This window comes from Artemia sp. Qi Xiang Cuo, chromosome 5 (assembly GCF_049724085.1).
Source record: "Artemia sp. Qi Xiang Cuo chromosome 5, ASM4972408v1, whole genome shotgun sequence".
Taxonomy (NCBI): domain Eukaryota; kingdom Metazoa; phylum Arthropoda; class Branchiopoda; order Anostraca; family Artemiidae; genus Artemia; species Artemia sp. Qi Xiang Cuo.
In genome coordinates, this window is record NC_142798.1 from 54,665,449 (window position 1) to 54,684,804 (window position 19,356).

The 19,356-nt window shown below is 33.6% G+C and overlaps 1 protein-coding gene across 5 annotated transcripts in view; it reads left to right on the forward strand.

The window, feature by feature from the left end:
* mask (multiple ankyrin repeats single KH domain) overlaps positions 1-19,356 on the forward strand; it is a 97,151-nt gene that overhangs the window by 31,763 nt on the left and 46,032 nt on the right. For 4 of the 5 annotated variants that reach the window (XM_089089724.1, XM_089089726.1, XM_089089727.1 and 1 more), the window contains exons 10-17: positions 2,318-2,444; positions 4,038-4,253; positions 5,113-5,488; positions 7,542-7,725; positions 10,417-10,769; positions 13,846-14,132; positions 17,273-17,521; positions 19,143-19,307. In XM_089089724.1, coding sequence (XP_088945850.1) covers positions 2,318-2,444; positions 4,038-4,253; positions 5,113-5,488; positions 7,542-7,725; positions 10,417-10,769; positions 13,846-14,132; positions 17,273-17,521; positions 19,143-19,307 — 1,957 coding nt within the window. The remainder of the gene's footprint in view (positions 1-2,317; positions 2,445-4,037; positions 4,254-5,112; positions 5,489-7,541; positions 7,726-10,416; positions 10,770-13,845; positions 14,133-17,272; positions 17,522-19,142; positions 19,308-19,356) is intronic. The other variant, XM_089089725.1, reaches the window with a different exon arrangement.

A 19,356-nucleotide genomic window follows, 5' to 3' on the forward strand; every position in this document is an offset into this window, starting at 1 on the left:
GGTGTTGGGATTATCGTCCTGGGGCTAGAAGAATCATAAATGTTAAATGTTACCCACAAAACGTATATTATTAATATATTGTTAATTTTATTATCACCATTATTCACTATCTTGGGATTCTTTGAAAATTAATCTTGGGAGCTGATGAAATTCTCAGTGGTATCTTCAGAAGTTAACTTTCAGTTATTACCCTTCAGATTTTCCTTATGAATTACAGAAACATAATCAGATTGCATAAATTACTCTTCAGATATGAAAGTATTAATAGCTAATAAAAAATATCTGTAGTTATCAGGTGAATTCCTGCTCTGGTTTAATACCAATATTTTAAACTTAATAAAAACATATACTAGGGCGTATCAAATTAAGCTTTGCTATAAAACTTTGTCACGCCAAAAGATGTAAGTCGTTTTACTAAAATGAGAAATATTTTCTTAAATGGTTTTATGTTCCCGGGATGGATTCGTTGAGGAACGTTTACTTTTTAGTTGGTAGGGGATACCGACCTTGCCTAGAATTTTTTTTTTTTTTTTTTTGTATACTGTTAGCTGAACGTGCTTTTATTAATATTCAGTAATTTGAAACTGTTTTATTCATCTAAAGGCTTTAATTCTTATGTAGATTTTTCTTTTTAAAATTTTCGAAAAAATAAGTGTCCAAAAGTATAGATTACAGACCTTTTTTCTCTTTCTTGCAAAATTTTGAAAATGTGAAATTCGGCTAATGCTTTTGGATATGAGGATGCAATAATTGAGTGTATTAAAAGATTCTATATTAATGTACTAGATTAATTCAATATTCAATGTAGAATCATAAACTATTGTGTTTTATATATGCTTGTGTAGCTAGTGAAATAATCAGTTATCATCATTGGGTTTAAAATATTTAAATACAAAAGGCTTAATGAAGCAAGTAGAATTCTATATGGCTCTGAGAATAAGGCTATACAACAGAATCTTTTTTACTTTTTTTTCGCTTCAGTAGCTTAAAGCTAAAACGAACATGTCAAGATACAAACTAAACCAAAAAAAAAAAACAAGAAAAAAAAGCAGCGAGACGGAAAATCCAAAGCAGCAAGTTGTACTTTAAGGTCCAGACGTTTAGATGCAAGAAAATCAAACTGTAAAATCAGTGGTTTTTATGACGAATAAAATACTGCATTACGGGTTGTTTCTGTTGTTGAAGTAGAATTTTCTTGAAGTAAACGTTTCTCGGCATTCTTTCTAGTTGTTTCCTAGCTTTAACAATGACAGATAATTATTATTTTCCATTTATTAATAACTAATTTTATTATTTAACTATTATTTTCTTTGTATATTTTCTAATTGTTCTAGTAAACCTAAAAATCTCCTATTAGTTACCTATCTTGTTATATTCGTATTTTAAAATTTAGCTTGGAAATTGCCTGGATAGGGAGGAAGAAAGAGATGATGAAGGTTGAACTTTTGGCAATTGAGAAAAGGATTCTAGAACCTCTTACGTGCAAAATTGACGTTATGCAAAATGACATGACATGACAGTCCGAAAAAGCTACCAATTTTGAACATAATAGATGCAAGAAAATTATGCTTAATGCCAGTCCTTAGTCAGCTTAATGCTCAGTCCTATGTCAATGCAATCATTTAAATGGGTTTTAAGGGAAGATACTGACATTTTTTTAGTTTATTTTTTTACTTGACATTTTAGTTTTCGTTGTAAGCTTCACTTCATGTAGATTAAGCTTATAAACATAAAAAAAGGAACAGAAATCTATCTCTTTATTCCTTTCCTTCTCTCTTTAATTTTTTTTTTCTTTCCTTTCATATTCAAATGGCCAATGTAAATCCGTTCCACTTTAGACGCATTCATCTTATTCCGGATCATCAGGCTAGAATCGCTTATAGAGAGGAGTGATCCGGCGCTGATGACTTTGATGTTGTTGATCCATGGTATTATGGGTAAAATAACGATACATAAAGTTACTTTAGGTAAATAAACCATGAAAGTTTTCAGAACCAGATTGTAAACTAAAAAAAAAACATAGTAAGCGTCTATAAAACGTGGAATTGAAAGGGTGGGAGTTTTTATTATATGGAAACGAAGTGGACAACAAAAAGTATATGTTAATATAAATTTTTGTCCTCTCAGCTCAGGAGTTTTCGTGTTTGCTTTAACTCCTGTGTTATTGTCATACTTTTGCGTAACTACATAATTTAGCTATGGTCTTGTCCATATAAATAAAAAAAAAAATTCTGTTTTGATGTAGTTGAAATTAAAATGTTCTTAGCTACTTGGTAATTCAATTTCAAATGATAAATCATAAGTCTCTTTGTTACAGGTATTTACTAGAAGCAGGTGCAAACGTTAACACAATGACAGCTACTGGTGACACTGCTTTAACCTATGCCTGTGAAAATGGCCATACAGATGTGGCTGAGCTATTACTTTCTTATGCAGCTGACTTGGTGAGTCAATTCTAAAATATTATGTTGCTATATTTTTTAAGTCTAATTAAAATATTATTTTTAATTTTTTGTGCCTATTGCGGCTTCTGAAATCATTACACATTCTGGATAACGTTTGCGAAGAATTTAAAGTCATATCGTCATATAAAATTAGTGATAGATAAATGCTCCTATTAGTGTTATCAATAATTTAATGAGAAGCATTTATCTATAATAAAAAAAATATATAATATAATAATATAAATATATATAATATAATTTATATTTATTATATAATATTATAATAATATGATAATATAATATCATATATAAATATATATAATAATAAATAATAATAATATATAAATATAATGATGAAAATATAATATAATAAAGTTTCTCATTAAGAAGTTCAAAAACTGCTTATGTGATGGAAATTGAGCAGTGTGAATGGAATATATCTGAGAGTCTAATGAGGCGTATGAAAAAAAGAAGAAGAAAAGAACAAACCAAAGTGATGAATAGTCAGTTATATATAGTCAGTTGTTTATATATGTGTGTACATATCTATCTATATATATATATATATATATATATATGTAATATAGCAATCACGTAAAATTTAGGTGTCACTCGAAAGTAATTGTTTGTCCTGAAAATCAGCTTACAGATGGTGTTTTTTTCACTAGCCAGTTTTTTCTTTTCTTTTTATTTATTTATCATTATCATTAGAAATATTTTTATACTTTTGCTTACTATAAACAGTTTTGAACCCTTTTAGCCCTTTAAGTGCTCAAAATGTGATTTCCCTCGGAAGCGATTATTGAATTATGAGAGGGTAAAAAAAGGTGTCAAGTGATGTATTTACATCACTTTAAATTATGTTGTCAGCTACAAATTTACTCTATTTATTTTGTACGATTTGCATAGCATAAAAAAAAACCGTAGCGCAGCCAAAATCATTTTCAGCTACTTATTTGGTTAAACAAAAAAGGACAAACAAATTTGCTGCACAGTACGACAATTTACTGCACTGCAAATTTACTGCACAGTACGACAATTATTACTGAACAGTAATAGTTGTCGATAGTGATGCACAGTACGACAATTTACTCCACGGCAAATTTACTGCAAAGTACGACAATTATTGCTGCACAGTAATAATTGTCGATAGTGATGCCCATAGACATATCTGACCCCTTTGAATTTTTTCTATCTATGGTGATGCTATTTTCATCAATGAGTCGACGTTTGAGCTTGTTCAAATCAAATGAGACTCAAGTTTGCCTTTTAAAACACAAAACAAATTATTTCAATTTTAGCTTCTTTTTTAACCCTTGTTGATGTCCGTGATTCTTCTTTATTTGGCGGAAAGTTTTTTAATATATGAAGACATGCACTTATTCGATGTAGCCGAAAGAAGTCATAAATAGAGCAATAGACCTTAACGGACTGGACTTTGCCTATTTATATAATTTCCTTTGGTTAGAACTTTCCTAGAAGAGCTTTCCTAGTTGGACTTAGAATAATACTTATGGTTTTTATATATCGTCTTTCAGAATTCGTAATTTCAAATGGATCTTCTTTTATAAAAATAAAATTTCTATCTTTTAGGAGCATAGATCTGAGGGTGGTCGCACGCCATTGATGAAAGCTGCACGAGCCGGCCATATATGCACAGTTCAGTTCCTCTTGAGCCGAGGTGGCGACGTGAACAGGCAGACAACTCATAATGACCATACGCCATTGTCCTTAGCCTGCTCGGGAGGGCATGTCAATGTAGTGGAGCTTTTATTGCTGAATGGAGCCAATCCTTTTCACAAACTAAAGGTAAGTTGCTATTCAGTGTGAACATTGAGAAAAAAAAAACTTTAATTGATTTAATTCCTTTTAATGAAATTAGTTTTGAGAAGCATAAATCAATTTGCTGAGTAGAAATTGATTAAAAATCGAAATGAAGAAAGAAAATGAGAAACGTTACCGATTATACAATCGTTATTGAACATAAAATGAAATGTTTAATGTTAAATTAAACCATTCAGTATGGGAATTTGAAGCTGAAAAGCTCGAGTTTAACAGCAAGAAATGACTTTCAAATTGACCGATTTTTCACATTATTTAAGCCACTGAGAATCCAAACCACAATACCATGTTTTCAAAGCTTTGGTTAGGTTTTGGTGAAAAGCTATTTTATTTACTTCTAATTTGTATGTTCATTAAGATTCTCTGGAAAAACCAAGACAAGTAGCCCACAATGAAATAAAGCCATTGATTGCTTCTTTGGGTTTCTTGTCGATACTAAAATAGTTCACTTATTTTCTAGGCTCGAACCCACTAACCAACAGAACAAAAGTTACATAAATATAGTTATATTATAAATTACCTGTTATAGTGAATAGATTGATTAACTATATTGTAAGAAAGATAAAAGGAAACAGCTACTCTTTATTAGGGGACATATCTTGCTCTAAATATTATTTATTTGCGGAGCTGTTAGTAGAAACTTTTTAAATTGAATTTGATTGTTTCCTGGAATACAAAAGAGGTCAAACATGCTAAAAAAAAAAAAAACTTCTTTATCCATTTAATTATTCTAACCTTTTTCCTTATGCAAAGTGTTTTTTCTTTATCCTCAGTATGTTTTGTTAGTGTTTATCATTGTATCCGTAAATACCCTTTTTGCCTTTAGGATAATTCAACCATGATTATTGAAGCAGCCAAATGTGGACACACGCAAGTGGTTCAGCTCCTTCTCGACTACCCAAATTCCATCTTAGTTGCCAATGACTTTGCATCTGTTCCGCCGACTCAAACACCGCAAGCCACCAGTGGCACAGAAGAACCCGGAGGTGGGATTGAGGGGGCGAAACAGCCAACCCCTGCGCCTCGTGTTCCTCCTACTGGCACGCCAGCTATTCCGGTGGTAGCTGCTGAGGGCGCTGCAGCCTTGGGAATTCGAATGGATCCTCCAGGATGTGCAAAACCTCCCCCTCCTCCTCCTCCTCTTGTGCCAGTAGAAGGACTTGACCAATCAGACACCTTAAGTAACTCGGATTTTGAGGAAGGTAATTTACTCTTACCTTTTATTTCTCATGATTGTATTTATACTTGTTTGTAATTATGCTAATGCGAAATAACGGGCATGCTTATCATGTTTATAGTATTTATGGTATATTATGGTAAGAACGTCTTCCTTTTTATTTGGCACCAGCTTGATTGCCAAGTAAGCATTTTTTTTTAACGGTCTACAATCCGTAAAATATTGCCCATTTATCTGAATTTTCTTTTTATGAAAGATCAAAAAAGATGTTTCACACATTGTTGTTTGACTGTGCTTTGAAAATTTCTCTTGAAAACGTCTAATATACTTTCTTTCAACTTTTTGAGGCACCCATGTTTCAGATATATCCTTACCAACCCTCATTATCTTGCTTTATATTATCCACAATTGTAATTTTATTCTCCTATTCTTTCAAACTTTGTCCTACCGAGTCTTCCTGTGTCTTAGCTCTTCTTTTCTTTATCATATTTTGCTTATATCTGGCAAATGCCCCCAATTTATGGCTGGCCCCCCACCCCCCATTGTACTTCCTGGCTGAAGGGCCACGAAACGGAGATCAGCACCGCCGGTTTGTACCTTGAGGGTCTGGTGCCGTCATACTTACTTACTCTTACTTACTTATATCCCATACATATTTGGGTGAGCGCAATTTAGCTAGGTAAGAAAAGCAAAGCTGAATGAAACTCATTGTCGTAATCAATGACACGATAAAAGGGGTTTGATAATCAGACACTTCTCAAGTGCTAATCTAAAGGTGAAAATCTTGTCAACGTATTGTCCCCTTTGCTTAAACCCACTCTTTTTTTATTGAAACTTTATCTATGGCATCTATTAGTCTAATAAGCACCATCAGTGGCTATGATTTATAGCAGGTGGAGTAACAGTATATAAAAGAACAAAAACTGTCATAACTGGTAATAGTTGATATTACGGTTTGTCTTTTTATTGGAATTAACTTTTTCTCTTTTTTGTATTTTCGCTTATTTTGTATGAATCAGGAAAATACTCCGATTTATAACGGATAATTATATTTTTGTCTTGAAATATTAGACTCAAAGATTGATTCGACTGGTAAAATAACCGTATAATCCTTCATTGGCGGCAAAAGTAGCCATGTTAGAAGAAATTGAGGCGGATTTTCCTGTAGAGCAAAAATTAAAAAGACCTCTGCTGTGCATAGGTCATCGTCACTGCCTTTGCAGTCACTGTTGTTACTGTACAGTCACTGTGTGTGCATCGTCACTGCCGTCACTGTTGTGCAAAGGTCACTGCCTGGGTAAATCGTCGTTTTGTTAGGACAGATTTGGTTTCCATTTATACGGGTGCTCATCACTGGACAACAAGAAATGACCCAGTCACGAAAATTGGGTCTGAAAACGAAGAGAATGTCTTAAAAGGTTGATAATAATGTAAAGACTATTCAGCAGTTAATATTAAAAGTGGTTAATTCAGATACGCTTGTTAAATCTGATTGCAAATTAATGTCCACATAAATCACACACAAATAATTTGAACAGCACAATCTCAAAGATGTATAAAGAGACTCTTGTCCTTTTCACACTGAAGAAGATATTTGGTTAAGGTCTAAATTTTCTGAATTCCCAAATTTTACAGCACTTCATGCGTCAAAACTTTTTATTTAAGTTTATTTAATTGAAGGTAGAATCCCATCAAAGCAATGATGACATACACAGTACTGTTATACTCCTATGAATTTCGAATAAACTGTCTTGTGTATTTTTTACGAGGGCGCTGTCAAAATTGGATTTTGCAGCGCTTCGACCCATGCTTGGCGGTTGTCCAATGTTTTTCTTTTGTAAGAGGTATTGTGAATAAGAAAACTTTTTTGCCAAAATTCTAATCTCTCAACTTCCTGTCTTATGAGTAAAAGAGAAGTTGATTATATGTGGCTGTCTTGGAACCTAACCATTCACGCTTTAAATAATTAGTAAACTTGGAAAAAATGACACTACAACTTTACCATTTTGATTTAATAGTGGAGTCATTTCACTTGAATTGTTTTACTTTGTCTTTCTTACATCCCATGTGTTTCACAGCCTTAAAAGCCATCCAAGAAAGAGTTGTCCAGTCCTATGCCGCATCTATAGCCAACCTGCAACTATCTCCTTCTCAAGGACAGGTGCCAACCTCTCGGAAGAAACCATCTGTAGAAGATAGATTAAGTCAGTCATCCGGTGCAAGTCAACCTTCTGAACCTCCTTCAAAAAGTCAAGCTGAAAGGTAAATAGTTGACTTGATTTTCTTTTACCGGTATGTTTCTATTTCAAGGGAAGCTTAGCCTATTGTATGTACTTTTTCTTTTCTTCTTTCTAAAAGCTAAGTACTGGGGTTTGAGGTGAGCCTTCTCCCGAGTTCTGGATGGTTCAAGAACACCTTTCTATCTGTACTGAAAAATCATAACCAATAAACAGGATGTTGACGAAAGTTTTCCAACTGAGTAAGGCCATACTTTGGATTATTTCTTCTCCATTTTTTAACCCTCCTTTCTCATTTTGATATTTTTCATCATTGAATTGTGACGTCTCCTAAGCTACCATGTCAAAGTCTCCTTTTTTCTTTTCTTTTTTTACGCCGTATCTACTATCATTTCCAGTAACCTTGTAACTTCATTTTGCTATTGCCCTTTACAGGGAAGGCTTTATGTTTTTGGATAGACAATGTGCTGACTCTTAAGGGGTTTAATTCTTCAAGACTCGAGTTTTCTAGAGTGGAGGTCTTGGGCAAATGTTTACATAAACACCATAGTTTTCCTGAAGACGGTCACAGATCAGAGTTCATTTGTTATTAAGTTCTTAGGGATGATTGCATCGATCTAGTGATAGTTGAATATCGGGAAAGGGTTCAATCGAACGGAATCTAAATTCCTAGTGCCTTTTTTATGTATAACACGGTCGTGCGATTTTGTTCCTAAGTAAATTACACTGGGCAACAGGGTCTGTGGTACCACGGGTTTTGGTGCTGATTATATGTATTTAATGAGCTGAGTTCAAATATAACATCAGTTTTTGGTTAGGAGCTCAAGTTTTGTAAATATGGGAATAGGATTTGACATAATTCTGCGGTTTATACTTTCTCAATTCTCCTAGAATTTTACTTTAATATCTTTTGGGAGAATCCTTTGAATAAATCCCCGCCCTCTCTTTGAAGCTACACTTTATAATAAACTGTATGTTAGCGGTCGTAGGGGGGGGGGGGGCAACAGTATTGCTGAGGCACACACTACGAACCTAATGAGAATACCTATAAAGGTTAAAACCATAAGCTACCTTTACAGTCTAGAAAACCGTCTGGAGAAAACTCACACACAGAATCAACGCTACCTCGACCTGATATGACTCAGTAGCCACCCCAGGCTGCAACACTTGGATCCAGTTTGGAGGGGGGTGTACGCCACAGGTATAAGCGAATGAGTAAATTATACTTGTAAGCAAAACCACTACAACGTCGTATATCTGGGTACCAAGAAATACCCTCTTTGGGTATACTAAATGTATACCCAATTCAACCTGGGAGGTTAATGCTCCCAGAGAAATATATTAGGCATAACGAGTAGTGAGAATACAGAGAAACATACTGTTTGCTTTAAATCACAAAATTGGACTAACTATAGAAAATAAAAATCTTCTTGGAGGAATCTCAGGGAGTGTCTGCCCCCCGGTGTTCTGACCAATTGTAAGCGGTAGTCGCCTTGAGGTTAAACACCTCGTCAATACAATAAAATGCCTTACGTTTTTCCGACCCCACAGAGTCGGACGGATAGAAAACTGTCTGGCCAGATGAGTGATTCATCTGTAGGTGTGGATTTTCGAACCATATCTAATTAGTTAGTTTTGAAGGACATAGGAAATTCTCAACAGAAAAAAGGGAATAAGCCAAAAGAGAAAGCATATACTATGAAAAGAACAAAAGGTTATTTTTCTGATAGTTAATGTGAGGCTCCTAGCCTCAACACTGCATTTTAAATGTAATTCACTATTATTTAGGCACTTTAAGCATATGGGCAAAATTGAAATTATCCTGTGCTTTGATGTGTTCAGTGTATCGTAGAAATATTAAAGCTCCGTTTAAGATTAACATAATTGATTGACATTTAGTACTTTAGAGGTACAATAGCTCCTTGCAGGCTACTCGACCAACCAGACTACTTTTCTTACCAATATTCCCAGAAAATTCACTGCTTTGTTTACTAAATAATGAGTTTTGCATAACAGAGGTAAGTTGTGTTGTAAAATATTAGTACAAGGTGGAGGTAGGAATACAAGGCTGAGTTATATTGTCATTGTATAAGAAGGTTCACTATCTAGATTTATAAGTGTCGCCTCTTTTATAATAAAATAATAGTAAAGGAGCATTATTGAGTTTCCTTTCATTCAGAAATTTGTTGGTAAAAATTATGTTTAACTTGGTTTGAAAGCAGCAATATTTTTTGCCTAAAAAGTAAGTTTAATGGAAGGCGGCACACTACTCATTTCAATGTTCAGCTAGAAAGCTAGGGGCTCAGAAAAGAACAAACATAGTTAGGCTTATAAATCTACTAAATAAATCTCTCATCTCTATTATGGCTTATCAAGGAAATATTGCATTTGTGTTTTATATAGTAAATTCATATCTGCTAATTGGGTTGTCTTTCTCGTCATCTGTGCTCTTTTTGTGTTTGATATAGTCATATTGGAGAATATAAGGCTAACAGCAAAGATTCTGGGAGCGGGGCAGTTGATCTTCAAGCTGGGACTCTAATACTTTAAAAGTAGCGTGTTCTTAACTCCAAACGTCCTTTTTTGTACACTGTTAATTTCTGCAAATTTCCTTTACATGTATGGTGAAAAATATCTTAACCTAGCTTTGTACTGTCACTAAACGAAGAAGAATAAATAAAGTATATCTTGAGGGTGAATGCTTTGTATATTTCAGTCCTAAACCGCGGTCCTCTTCCCAATCTGCTGAAAGTCTTGAAAAATGGACGGATCTAGCACGAAGTGAAGTAGATACTGGGGGATTTCCCCTCTCCTGTCTTTTCAAAAAGGATACAGCCAAGCTCATGACTTCTTTAAAAGGCGATCTACCAATTTTTGATCGGGAGAGGGTATTAGAAGAATTCAAAGCGCTGAAAGGAGAGTTGAGTTTATTCGACCGAGAGCGGGTGTTAGAAGAGCTTGAAACGCTGGACAGGGAACTATGGACCAATAATGAATCTATGAGCCCAATGGCAGCCTCTACTATTAGTCATATGTTGGGGCTAGACACCTTGGAGTCAAATGATAGAGGTATTGACCTTTTTTCTTTTTTTTTATCTTGGTAATATTATACAATTTTTCCTCTGTTTAACTTCTCTTTTGTCTGTAAGTTTGACCTATTATTTTCTTTTTTGCAAAGTATTTTTTATCTTATTGTTTGATCAATTTATGTGTGTCTAGTGACAGCCGTTAATATGATAAAGCAATGAAGTAAAGGCTTGTGAAATTATCCTCACTGAGATCCATCAAAAGTATATTCCTGAGCCGAGTCTCCTTCCTAATATTTTCTCTTTTGCAAAGTATTTTTTATCTTATTGTTTGATCAATTTATGTGTGTCTAGTGACAGCCGTTAATATGATAAAGCAATGAAGTAAAGGCTTGTGAAATTATCCTCACTGAGATCCATCAAAAGTATATTCCTGAGCCGAGTCTCCTTCCTAATATTTTCTCTTTTGCAAAGTATTTTTTATCTTATTGTTTGATCAATTTATGTGTGTCTAGTGACAGCCGTTAATATGATAAAGCAATGAAGTAAAGGCTTGTGAAATTATCCTCACTGAGATCCATCAAAAGTATATTCCTGAGCCGAGTCTCCTTCCTAATATTTTCTCTTTTGCAAAGTATTTTTTATCTTATTGTTTGATCAATTTATGTGTGTCTAGTGACAGCCGTTAATATGATAAAGCAATGAAGTAAAGGCTTGTGAAATTATCCTCACTGAGATCCATCAAAAGTATATTCCTGAGCCGAGTCTCCTTCACAATATTTTCTTTAATTAGATCGAGCTCCAATGTTTTTAAGCTCTTTAACTATCAATGAGTCAGAATAAAATTACGAGAATCGCGAATCGTGTATGTTTTTAGAAGAAAACATTAGAATGTTTTCTCGTTGAAATTTTTCTAACTTATGGCAGACAAATTGTAATTTCTAAGTCTTACTTTCAAGTTTTAGCTTAACTTTGTGGTACGAAAGCAATTCTTGGTTCGACTTGTTTTACCTGGTTTTAGACTTACATTTTTGGTTCACTTATTCGGTCGTGTGCTGTTGGAATAGGAATGAAAAAGAAGTATGATGAAATTTATCTATTTAAAGTTATGGTACGTTTTTAAGGAAACAATCCAACTTTAAATGGAAGAACTTAAAATTTTAATATTTCTTTCAAGAATTTGTTGAACTTGAGCAACGACAACAAAACGAGTAAGATAAATAAATATAAAAACAGCAGGAGTGGTATAGTGGTCAATGAAAGGGACATTAAGGAAATAAATTGTAGAAAGGGTTATTCTAACACTTGTTATCCAACTCTGTAAAGAGGTGGTTATTCAATTATATTGGTCTAAAACTTAATTGGTTCACAGTTTATTCACTATTTTGATTAGCATTTTCATTTAGTTTTGGCTTTAATACGTTTCGATCTTCAACGGGCTGAATAATAATTATTGCTACCTAATATTATACTACGTAATTAACACTATTAATATAAATACTATGAATACATATTACGTAATAATTATTTATTACCTAATAATTATCATTAGGTAATAATTTATCATTACCTTTTTGTTTAATTCGATAAAAATTTCTTGGAGTAACTCTGTTTCCAAGTGTTGTTGTCACTTGAAGACGTTTCTTATGGTCGTCCTTCACCTTACCTAATGGTAAGGTGAATATCATATGTGAATATCAATGGTAAGGTGAATACCCCACAATATTTTAGTTTAGTTCTCAAAATTTGTGTTTTCTTTCTATTAAGATCTACATGATAAGAAACTAAAGGTCACAAACTGAAGAAACCAAGAAGCAAATGTATTAGCGACAGCTCTGGAATGAATCCCATGTCATGTTACAGTGGAATCGGCGCCTACAAAAGTTCGATATGACGTATTGGGTTTAGAAACATTTTTTGTCTTTAGGGTCGAATATATTGCCGATTGAGCCGTGTTGTTTTCCATGATGGGATCAGAAAGGCTGGAATTATGTTTATCCTAAGATGTGTTTTCTTCTTTGTCTGGAAAGTAATGTATTTAGTTTTCTTAGTAACATTCGCCTTTTTTGAAGCCTGTATTTGGTATATTCAAGGAAAAGAGGAATCAACAAAAAGAGTCAGCCTTTAGCCAGGATGAATATTTTAACGAAGTGGGAGTGGGAATTTTGCGTAGGCCTTATATAGGTGTGTCTCTACTTCATGCGTGTTCATATACCCAAGCATCCTTCTTGAAACAACACAAATTAAATAACATCTGAAATCACTTTCGTAATCTGATTTGTTCACTATTACAGACGTTTCACGTTTCTCTATAATTAATATTATATTTTCTCTTGTAATTATAATTTCTCTATAATTAATTTCATGTTTCTCTATACTTAAAAAGAAGGTTCTTTAAAGAGATAATGTCCTTCTGTTAACACGCTTAACCCTGAAGTCACAACTGAGATTTTTAAGTAATTGTAATGATGAACTTTGAAATACGTTATACAATTACTTTCCAAACTGAGGGTCGTGACACCTCCATAGTGTCGCTATTAGAAGTATGGCAATAAAATTTTATTTTAGTATGCCCGGGAAATCAAACATGCACAGATTAATAATTCTTAAATAAAAATTCGTAGGTACAATAGAGCCTGTGAGCAATCAATTTTTGTGTATGATTGTTTTGTGCTCATCACGGGTATTAAAAGCGTGTTACCGCGAAGAAAAGTTTCGAAAGTACTGCCTTATTGAAAATAAATAAATAAAATAATCTATGTCTGCTCATTATTTCATCATACGCAGAGATCTTGTACGTGTGAGTGGACGCTGTGGGGGATACCACCCCCCTCTTCTGAGTGTGTCTGGCTAACTTGTGATGAAAATTGTCTAAAAACAATTGCCTAGTTGTATTGCCTAGTTGTAATTGAAACGGACAGTCTAAGAATAGTAATAACCGTTCAGAGACTTTCTAAGATTATTTCTTCATAAAGAAATAAAACATGATGCTAATCTCTTAATTGATATAAGAAAATCAAAGAATGCATACTAGCTTGAGTTAACGAGGTCAGTAAGATCCCCCCCCCCCATTATTGGCTTGATACGTCTTTGGTATTATGTATAATCTTTTATTACAGGCAATTCCTTAAGCTCTCCTGTCAATCTTGAAGAGCTTGTCAAGATCTTTGGAGAATGGCCACCAATTGAGCCTGAAATGTTAGGACTAAATGGTGTTAGACCTATTTCCCCCGAATATTCTCCTCCGTCGTCTCCCTCGCCTAGTGGGACGGCTTCGCCTTTAAAACCTCAACCTTCTACGCATACAGTATGTGAAACGCTTGCAACAACACCGGTTCCGTCTCTAGCAACAACTCCTACATCCACTTCTTCTGCACCTTCATTAACTCCAGTCACTCCACCTCAGGTAAGTTCAAATTTGTCATTTTGAAATTTATTCTGGGCCTTGGTTTCTCTTCTCTTACATGATTTAGAAATAGTTTTAAGATAAAACGTGTTTGTTTCTTTGGGAAAGTGTTGCAAACAATATAATCTTATAATAGATCTTGTAATGAAAGATGTAAAAAAGGAAACATTTTCATTAAACATTCTTCTTTTTTTAGTTCGAAAGTTGGGTTTTCTGTAATACACGTTCTTTTCACAAATAGTTATTCATAACTATCTTTAAAGCACGCTATATGGCCTAAAGAAAGTATTCTAGTAGACCCACGTATAATCACTTAATAATAATAATTTATTTATGGCTCATAAGGCAAAATTGCAAACAAAAATTACGTAGTAGCAAAAAAAAAGAAAAGAAGAAACTAATAGAAATATAGGCAAGGTAAATTGCAAAAAGTGTGATAACGAAAAACGAAAACAAGAAACCACAACCGTGGTAAGGTATAGCGGTTTGACTTGACGTGGTACGGGCCTCTATTCGGGTGTAGTATCTACCCTTGTTGAGAAAATCTTTAAAACAACCATGTAGAGAGCGCTAATAATCCGTATCTGAAAATCAATTGCTCTGATACTTAACTTGTGGAGAAATATTGTTTGGTAGGGAATTTCTGAATTTATTATATCTTGAGAAACAGTGGAAATTAGTAGAGACAAATCAATAATTATCAGCTTCAAAGGATACTATGTTCAATTTCTTTCATTAGCAAATGAAAAAGTAACTGTGTACGACCAGGTCGTATTTGGATTGACCCTTATTTACGTCCCTTATTTGATAAAGATTTTTAGTTTGAAAATAGAACACTAAAAAAGTGTTTCGAAAAGGATTTATTTTTACCTTATAAAAAATTTATTTTATACTTGAAAGTTTAAGGAAATTTCATTTCAAGATCAAAATTACCTCAGTTTTTAAACTAAAAATAACCTCTCTAAATGCTGATAAATGTAAACTATTAGTATAATTTAGTTTTTTGCTCATTTTTACTGTATATTCTTTTGGTTAAATTGTAGTAGTTAAGCGAGTATTAAAATGGATTAATGGTTCATAGCTTCAATTACGTTAGGAAATGACTCTCAAGATTGTAAAAACATAAATAAAATTATTGAAACAATAAATAAAATTTGTGCAATTGCCTAAATTGAAATAAAGTGTTGCCTACAGTAGCCAAAATAAGATATATCTGTTGTGTCAACAAGTCATAAAGGTAACTAAGAATTAATTCCAGAATCCGCTTATCATTTATTGTAGTTAACTATTTCTTATAATTTCGTTGAAGGACGACGGATAACAGAAAATTATGGACTATAATGTTGACTCCTGTTATATATTATAAGCATTTTAGGGGCATTATAAGCAACAATTCTAAATTTGTTGTTATCTTCCATTTTTGGCTGACAATATAACACACATTTAGTGATAATCAATGGTGATTACTAGCTTCCCAAACACGTCCTAAATCTTGTAACCGTCAGAATAGAAATGTAGTGCTTAACACTATCTTTTATTAGCAGTTTTGCCTGATTTTTTGGGACATACTTCTTTAGAAGTTAATTTTCCTTTTGTGTTCCCGTTGAAGGTTTCTTATGAATCCCTTTAATGCTATTGCTCCTTATGAAAGATTCCCTGTGATTATTAGGCTTGTAACGAATGTATGTTCGGGGGTGATGAGCTATTCAGGATATGGGGGGATATATGTAAGGGTAAAAGCTTGAGCATTTTATTTTATTTGTATATTAATCACTGTACCTCCTATACAAGTAAAACCGCTGAGCATTGATATCTCCTCTGACCCCTGTTCAGGTAATTCTTTCGACTCACCAAAAACATGTATTCTCAGTTGACTAGATTAGATGAAGCAGAGAAAATGTGCATGCTTAGGCCCATTTTTATTTTATTCGATTTTACAGTTTAATAGATATTTGGTTTAGTTTTTTGTCTTTTCTCAAGTCGGGCTCAGGTATATTGCAATTTAGAGAGGTTTGACAATATGACGGGAGGTTTATCATCGTTACATACCTCCATTCACCTGAGCAATAAGCCACTTTATAGTCTTAAAGATTTTGAAAAATTTCTTTGGTTAAATTGTAGTATTTAAACGAGTATTGCCCTGCGATTCATGGAGCAAATGAGTCACAAAAAGAATTCTCTGCAGATATCAGGCTAATCATCAGACAAGAAATAGCACTCAAAATTGATTTGTGAGAGAGGATGACGATAAATAAAATTACCTGCCTCTCAATTACTTGGACAATCTGTCTTGGCTTTTCTCTGTCTAAAATTAGCCATGTCTTGATGCAACCTACTGCAAAATACTTGATAATTTCAATTCAATACCGGTTATACTAGATATCATGATATTACCAATTAAATATACAAGTTTCTAAAATAGGGAATGCGGATTCCAAAGCTTAGGGGAACCATTATTAAATTATTATTATTAAATATTTATTATTGTTAAGATATCAGAGATATCATGATATTCAGGGCATCTGGTGCCCTGAACCAGATGATCTTGAAGCATACACAATAACATCCGAAAACATAAAAAAAAGGTTAAATTAGATCATTGTTGTCAAGATATACTTTTTGTTTCAATAGGCTACTTGATTTTTTTTTTTTTTTTTTTTTTTTTTTTTTTTTTTTAATTATTATGTAAAAGAAAGAAAGCCAACAGCAGGGTCCTGCTATTTAAAAAGAATACAGAGAGTGCTCAATAAAAAAAAAGAAGGAAAATGTATTTGACAATTTGCATAAGAAGTGCCCAGAAATTCTACAAAACGGTGGAAAAGAAAGCTTATCATTGCCTCCGTTATGATCTTGACATAGAATAAAGTTTTCAGACGAAGAGTTTAGTTTTTCGATATTTTAAATTTATTTTTCGTTTACTCTTCTATATAACACTTTCGCAACAATAGCGACATGGCCTCTCTTTCTCTCTCTCTATCACTTTACCTTTTAGATTCATTGTCTTCAATTCGAGAGTAATATCCACGTAACTAAAGATTTTAAATGATGTGCGGCTATTGAGACAAGGTCTTGTCTTTAGACAGCCCAATATGTGTATATTATAAAATTTTGCACATAAGATGTTGTTTTGTACTTTACAGTCTCGGGAAAGCGTAATAGTGACCAATCCTAATGTTGTGACGTCACCGCCGTCTAGTGTGTCCTCCTTATCGCCATCTGTTCCTCCGAATCAACGGGTAAAAGCCGTTCCTTTTTCGAAAAAAAGTGGCAAAGCAATAAAAAGCAAATTCGATCTACTTCAGGCTGAATGGCAGAAAACAATACAACATACTCAACAGTTGCAACAACTTCAGCAGCTTCAACAGTTGAACCAGCATCTCCAACAGCAGGTCAGTCTCTTAAGTTACATATTTCCAAAAAAAAATCTACTTAATAATAGAAATAAGCGTTAGGACAGTTTTTGAATTTTAACTAGTGAAGCTGGGTGGTTGATTTATCAATTTTTAGTCGCCTAATAGACTCAATAAGCTTAACAGGAAGTGACCAGACTTGTTCTTGAGACTTAGAGAAAATTTGCTGAGCTTACAATGCATCCATTGTGTAAAAAAAAATCTGGTTGGTGCCGAAAGTTGTTTTTACTAGTCCAGCTAATATCTGAAAAAAGCCGGGAATTATGCCAAACAAAGGCAATGGAGCGATGTTACTATCATGGATGATTTATTTGGTTGAAAGCAACATTTTTAAGTCTTTGTAGAAACCCCCCTCTGGGACGGTTTTACCAGTGCATTAACAGGAAGCTTATGTTGTTTTAAACAAAGTTTTATGGGTAAAAAAAAAATGAATTTTTTGTTGATCTGAAACAAGCGAACCGAATATACATTACGTAGTCAGATGAAATCTAGTTGCCCTGAAGATATTAAGGTATAAAATATGTAAATCAAGACATTTATTTTAAAAATTTTAGCCCCAAAAAGCTAATGATATAAGTGAGCTTCTTAGCTCATTTATAAGAATTGGTGTACCTGAATTAGGTCTCTTTTCCCTATACTTCCAGAATAAATTCCTACTCAGGTGATTATTTTTCATTAGAAGTGCAATGTGTTGTAGGTACATTCTGAAAGCGTAACTGGTCATGCCATTCAAGTCTAAAAGTGACGACAGTCAAAATATAAAAAGAAAAATTTTCTGCATTTTGTACAGATTAAACTGTCCAATGAAGCGACAATTCTCTTAATTACAATATTCTAATTAATCTCATGAAATGTAATTTTTCAATAACCTATATTTTGTCTTCCAATGGACTATATAAAAAATTCGACCTATATCCAGTGGAGGCCCCCCCCCCCCAGTCAATCCTCTCCTCGGCATGGGTGTACTTAAGGTTAGGCAGTTTCTACTTACGTTTAAAGTTTTGGTGGTTGTAATTACATTTAAATGATTATGTCGAGCAGAAGAAAGAAAATTTCAAAGCTCTTGGTAGCTCCCTCCCCCCCACCGAAAAGACACTTGGGTCTTCCACTGTCTATATCTGGATATAACTAGCAGAAATACAGTTTGACACAATGGTGGTGCATAATCATACTGCAACTAACTTGCATATACACAAAGTATCCTAGATAAGTTTGTTTCATTGCTTAACTTTTGTTGCCTTTGTTTTCATTTTTTTGAAATTATCTTTGTCTTGGAGAACCAGTCTAGTATTACTCACAAAATTTTGGCCACAAAATTTCTGTGTCATAACTTGTCTCATTCTTTTTTTTTTTTTTTTTTTTTTTTTTTTTTTTTTAAGTTCGATATGTTAGTAACAAGAACAATTTTTGATACTAAACTAAACTTGGCTAGTTTATGGTATTTCATTATTGTTTCTTGTCCTGCGAGAAAAAAAAAGTCAAATTACTAAAACAACTTTATGGTCTTCACTTCCTGGTTGGAAGTGAGTCTGTTGAGATCAACCAAGAACATAACTACAGAAATATTAGTACTTAGAACGTGATTTGCTTACTGATTTAGGTCTCCCTTCAGCGTCAGTTGAAACAGCAGAATCAAGCAACTCTGGCCGCTTTGCAACAGAACGCTCTCCAAAATCAACAACAACTCCAAGCTCTCCAGCAAAATGTGGCCCAATTACAACAATTAGAGCAACAAGTCTTGGCCCCCGTAATGACAGCGCATCAGGTAAATTTATTTATTTTACTTTTTTGGTCATTTTTTGTTCCCTTAGTCT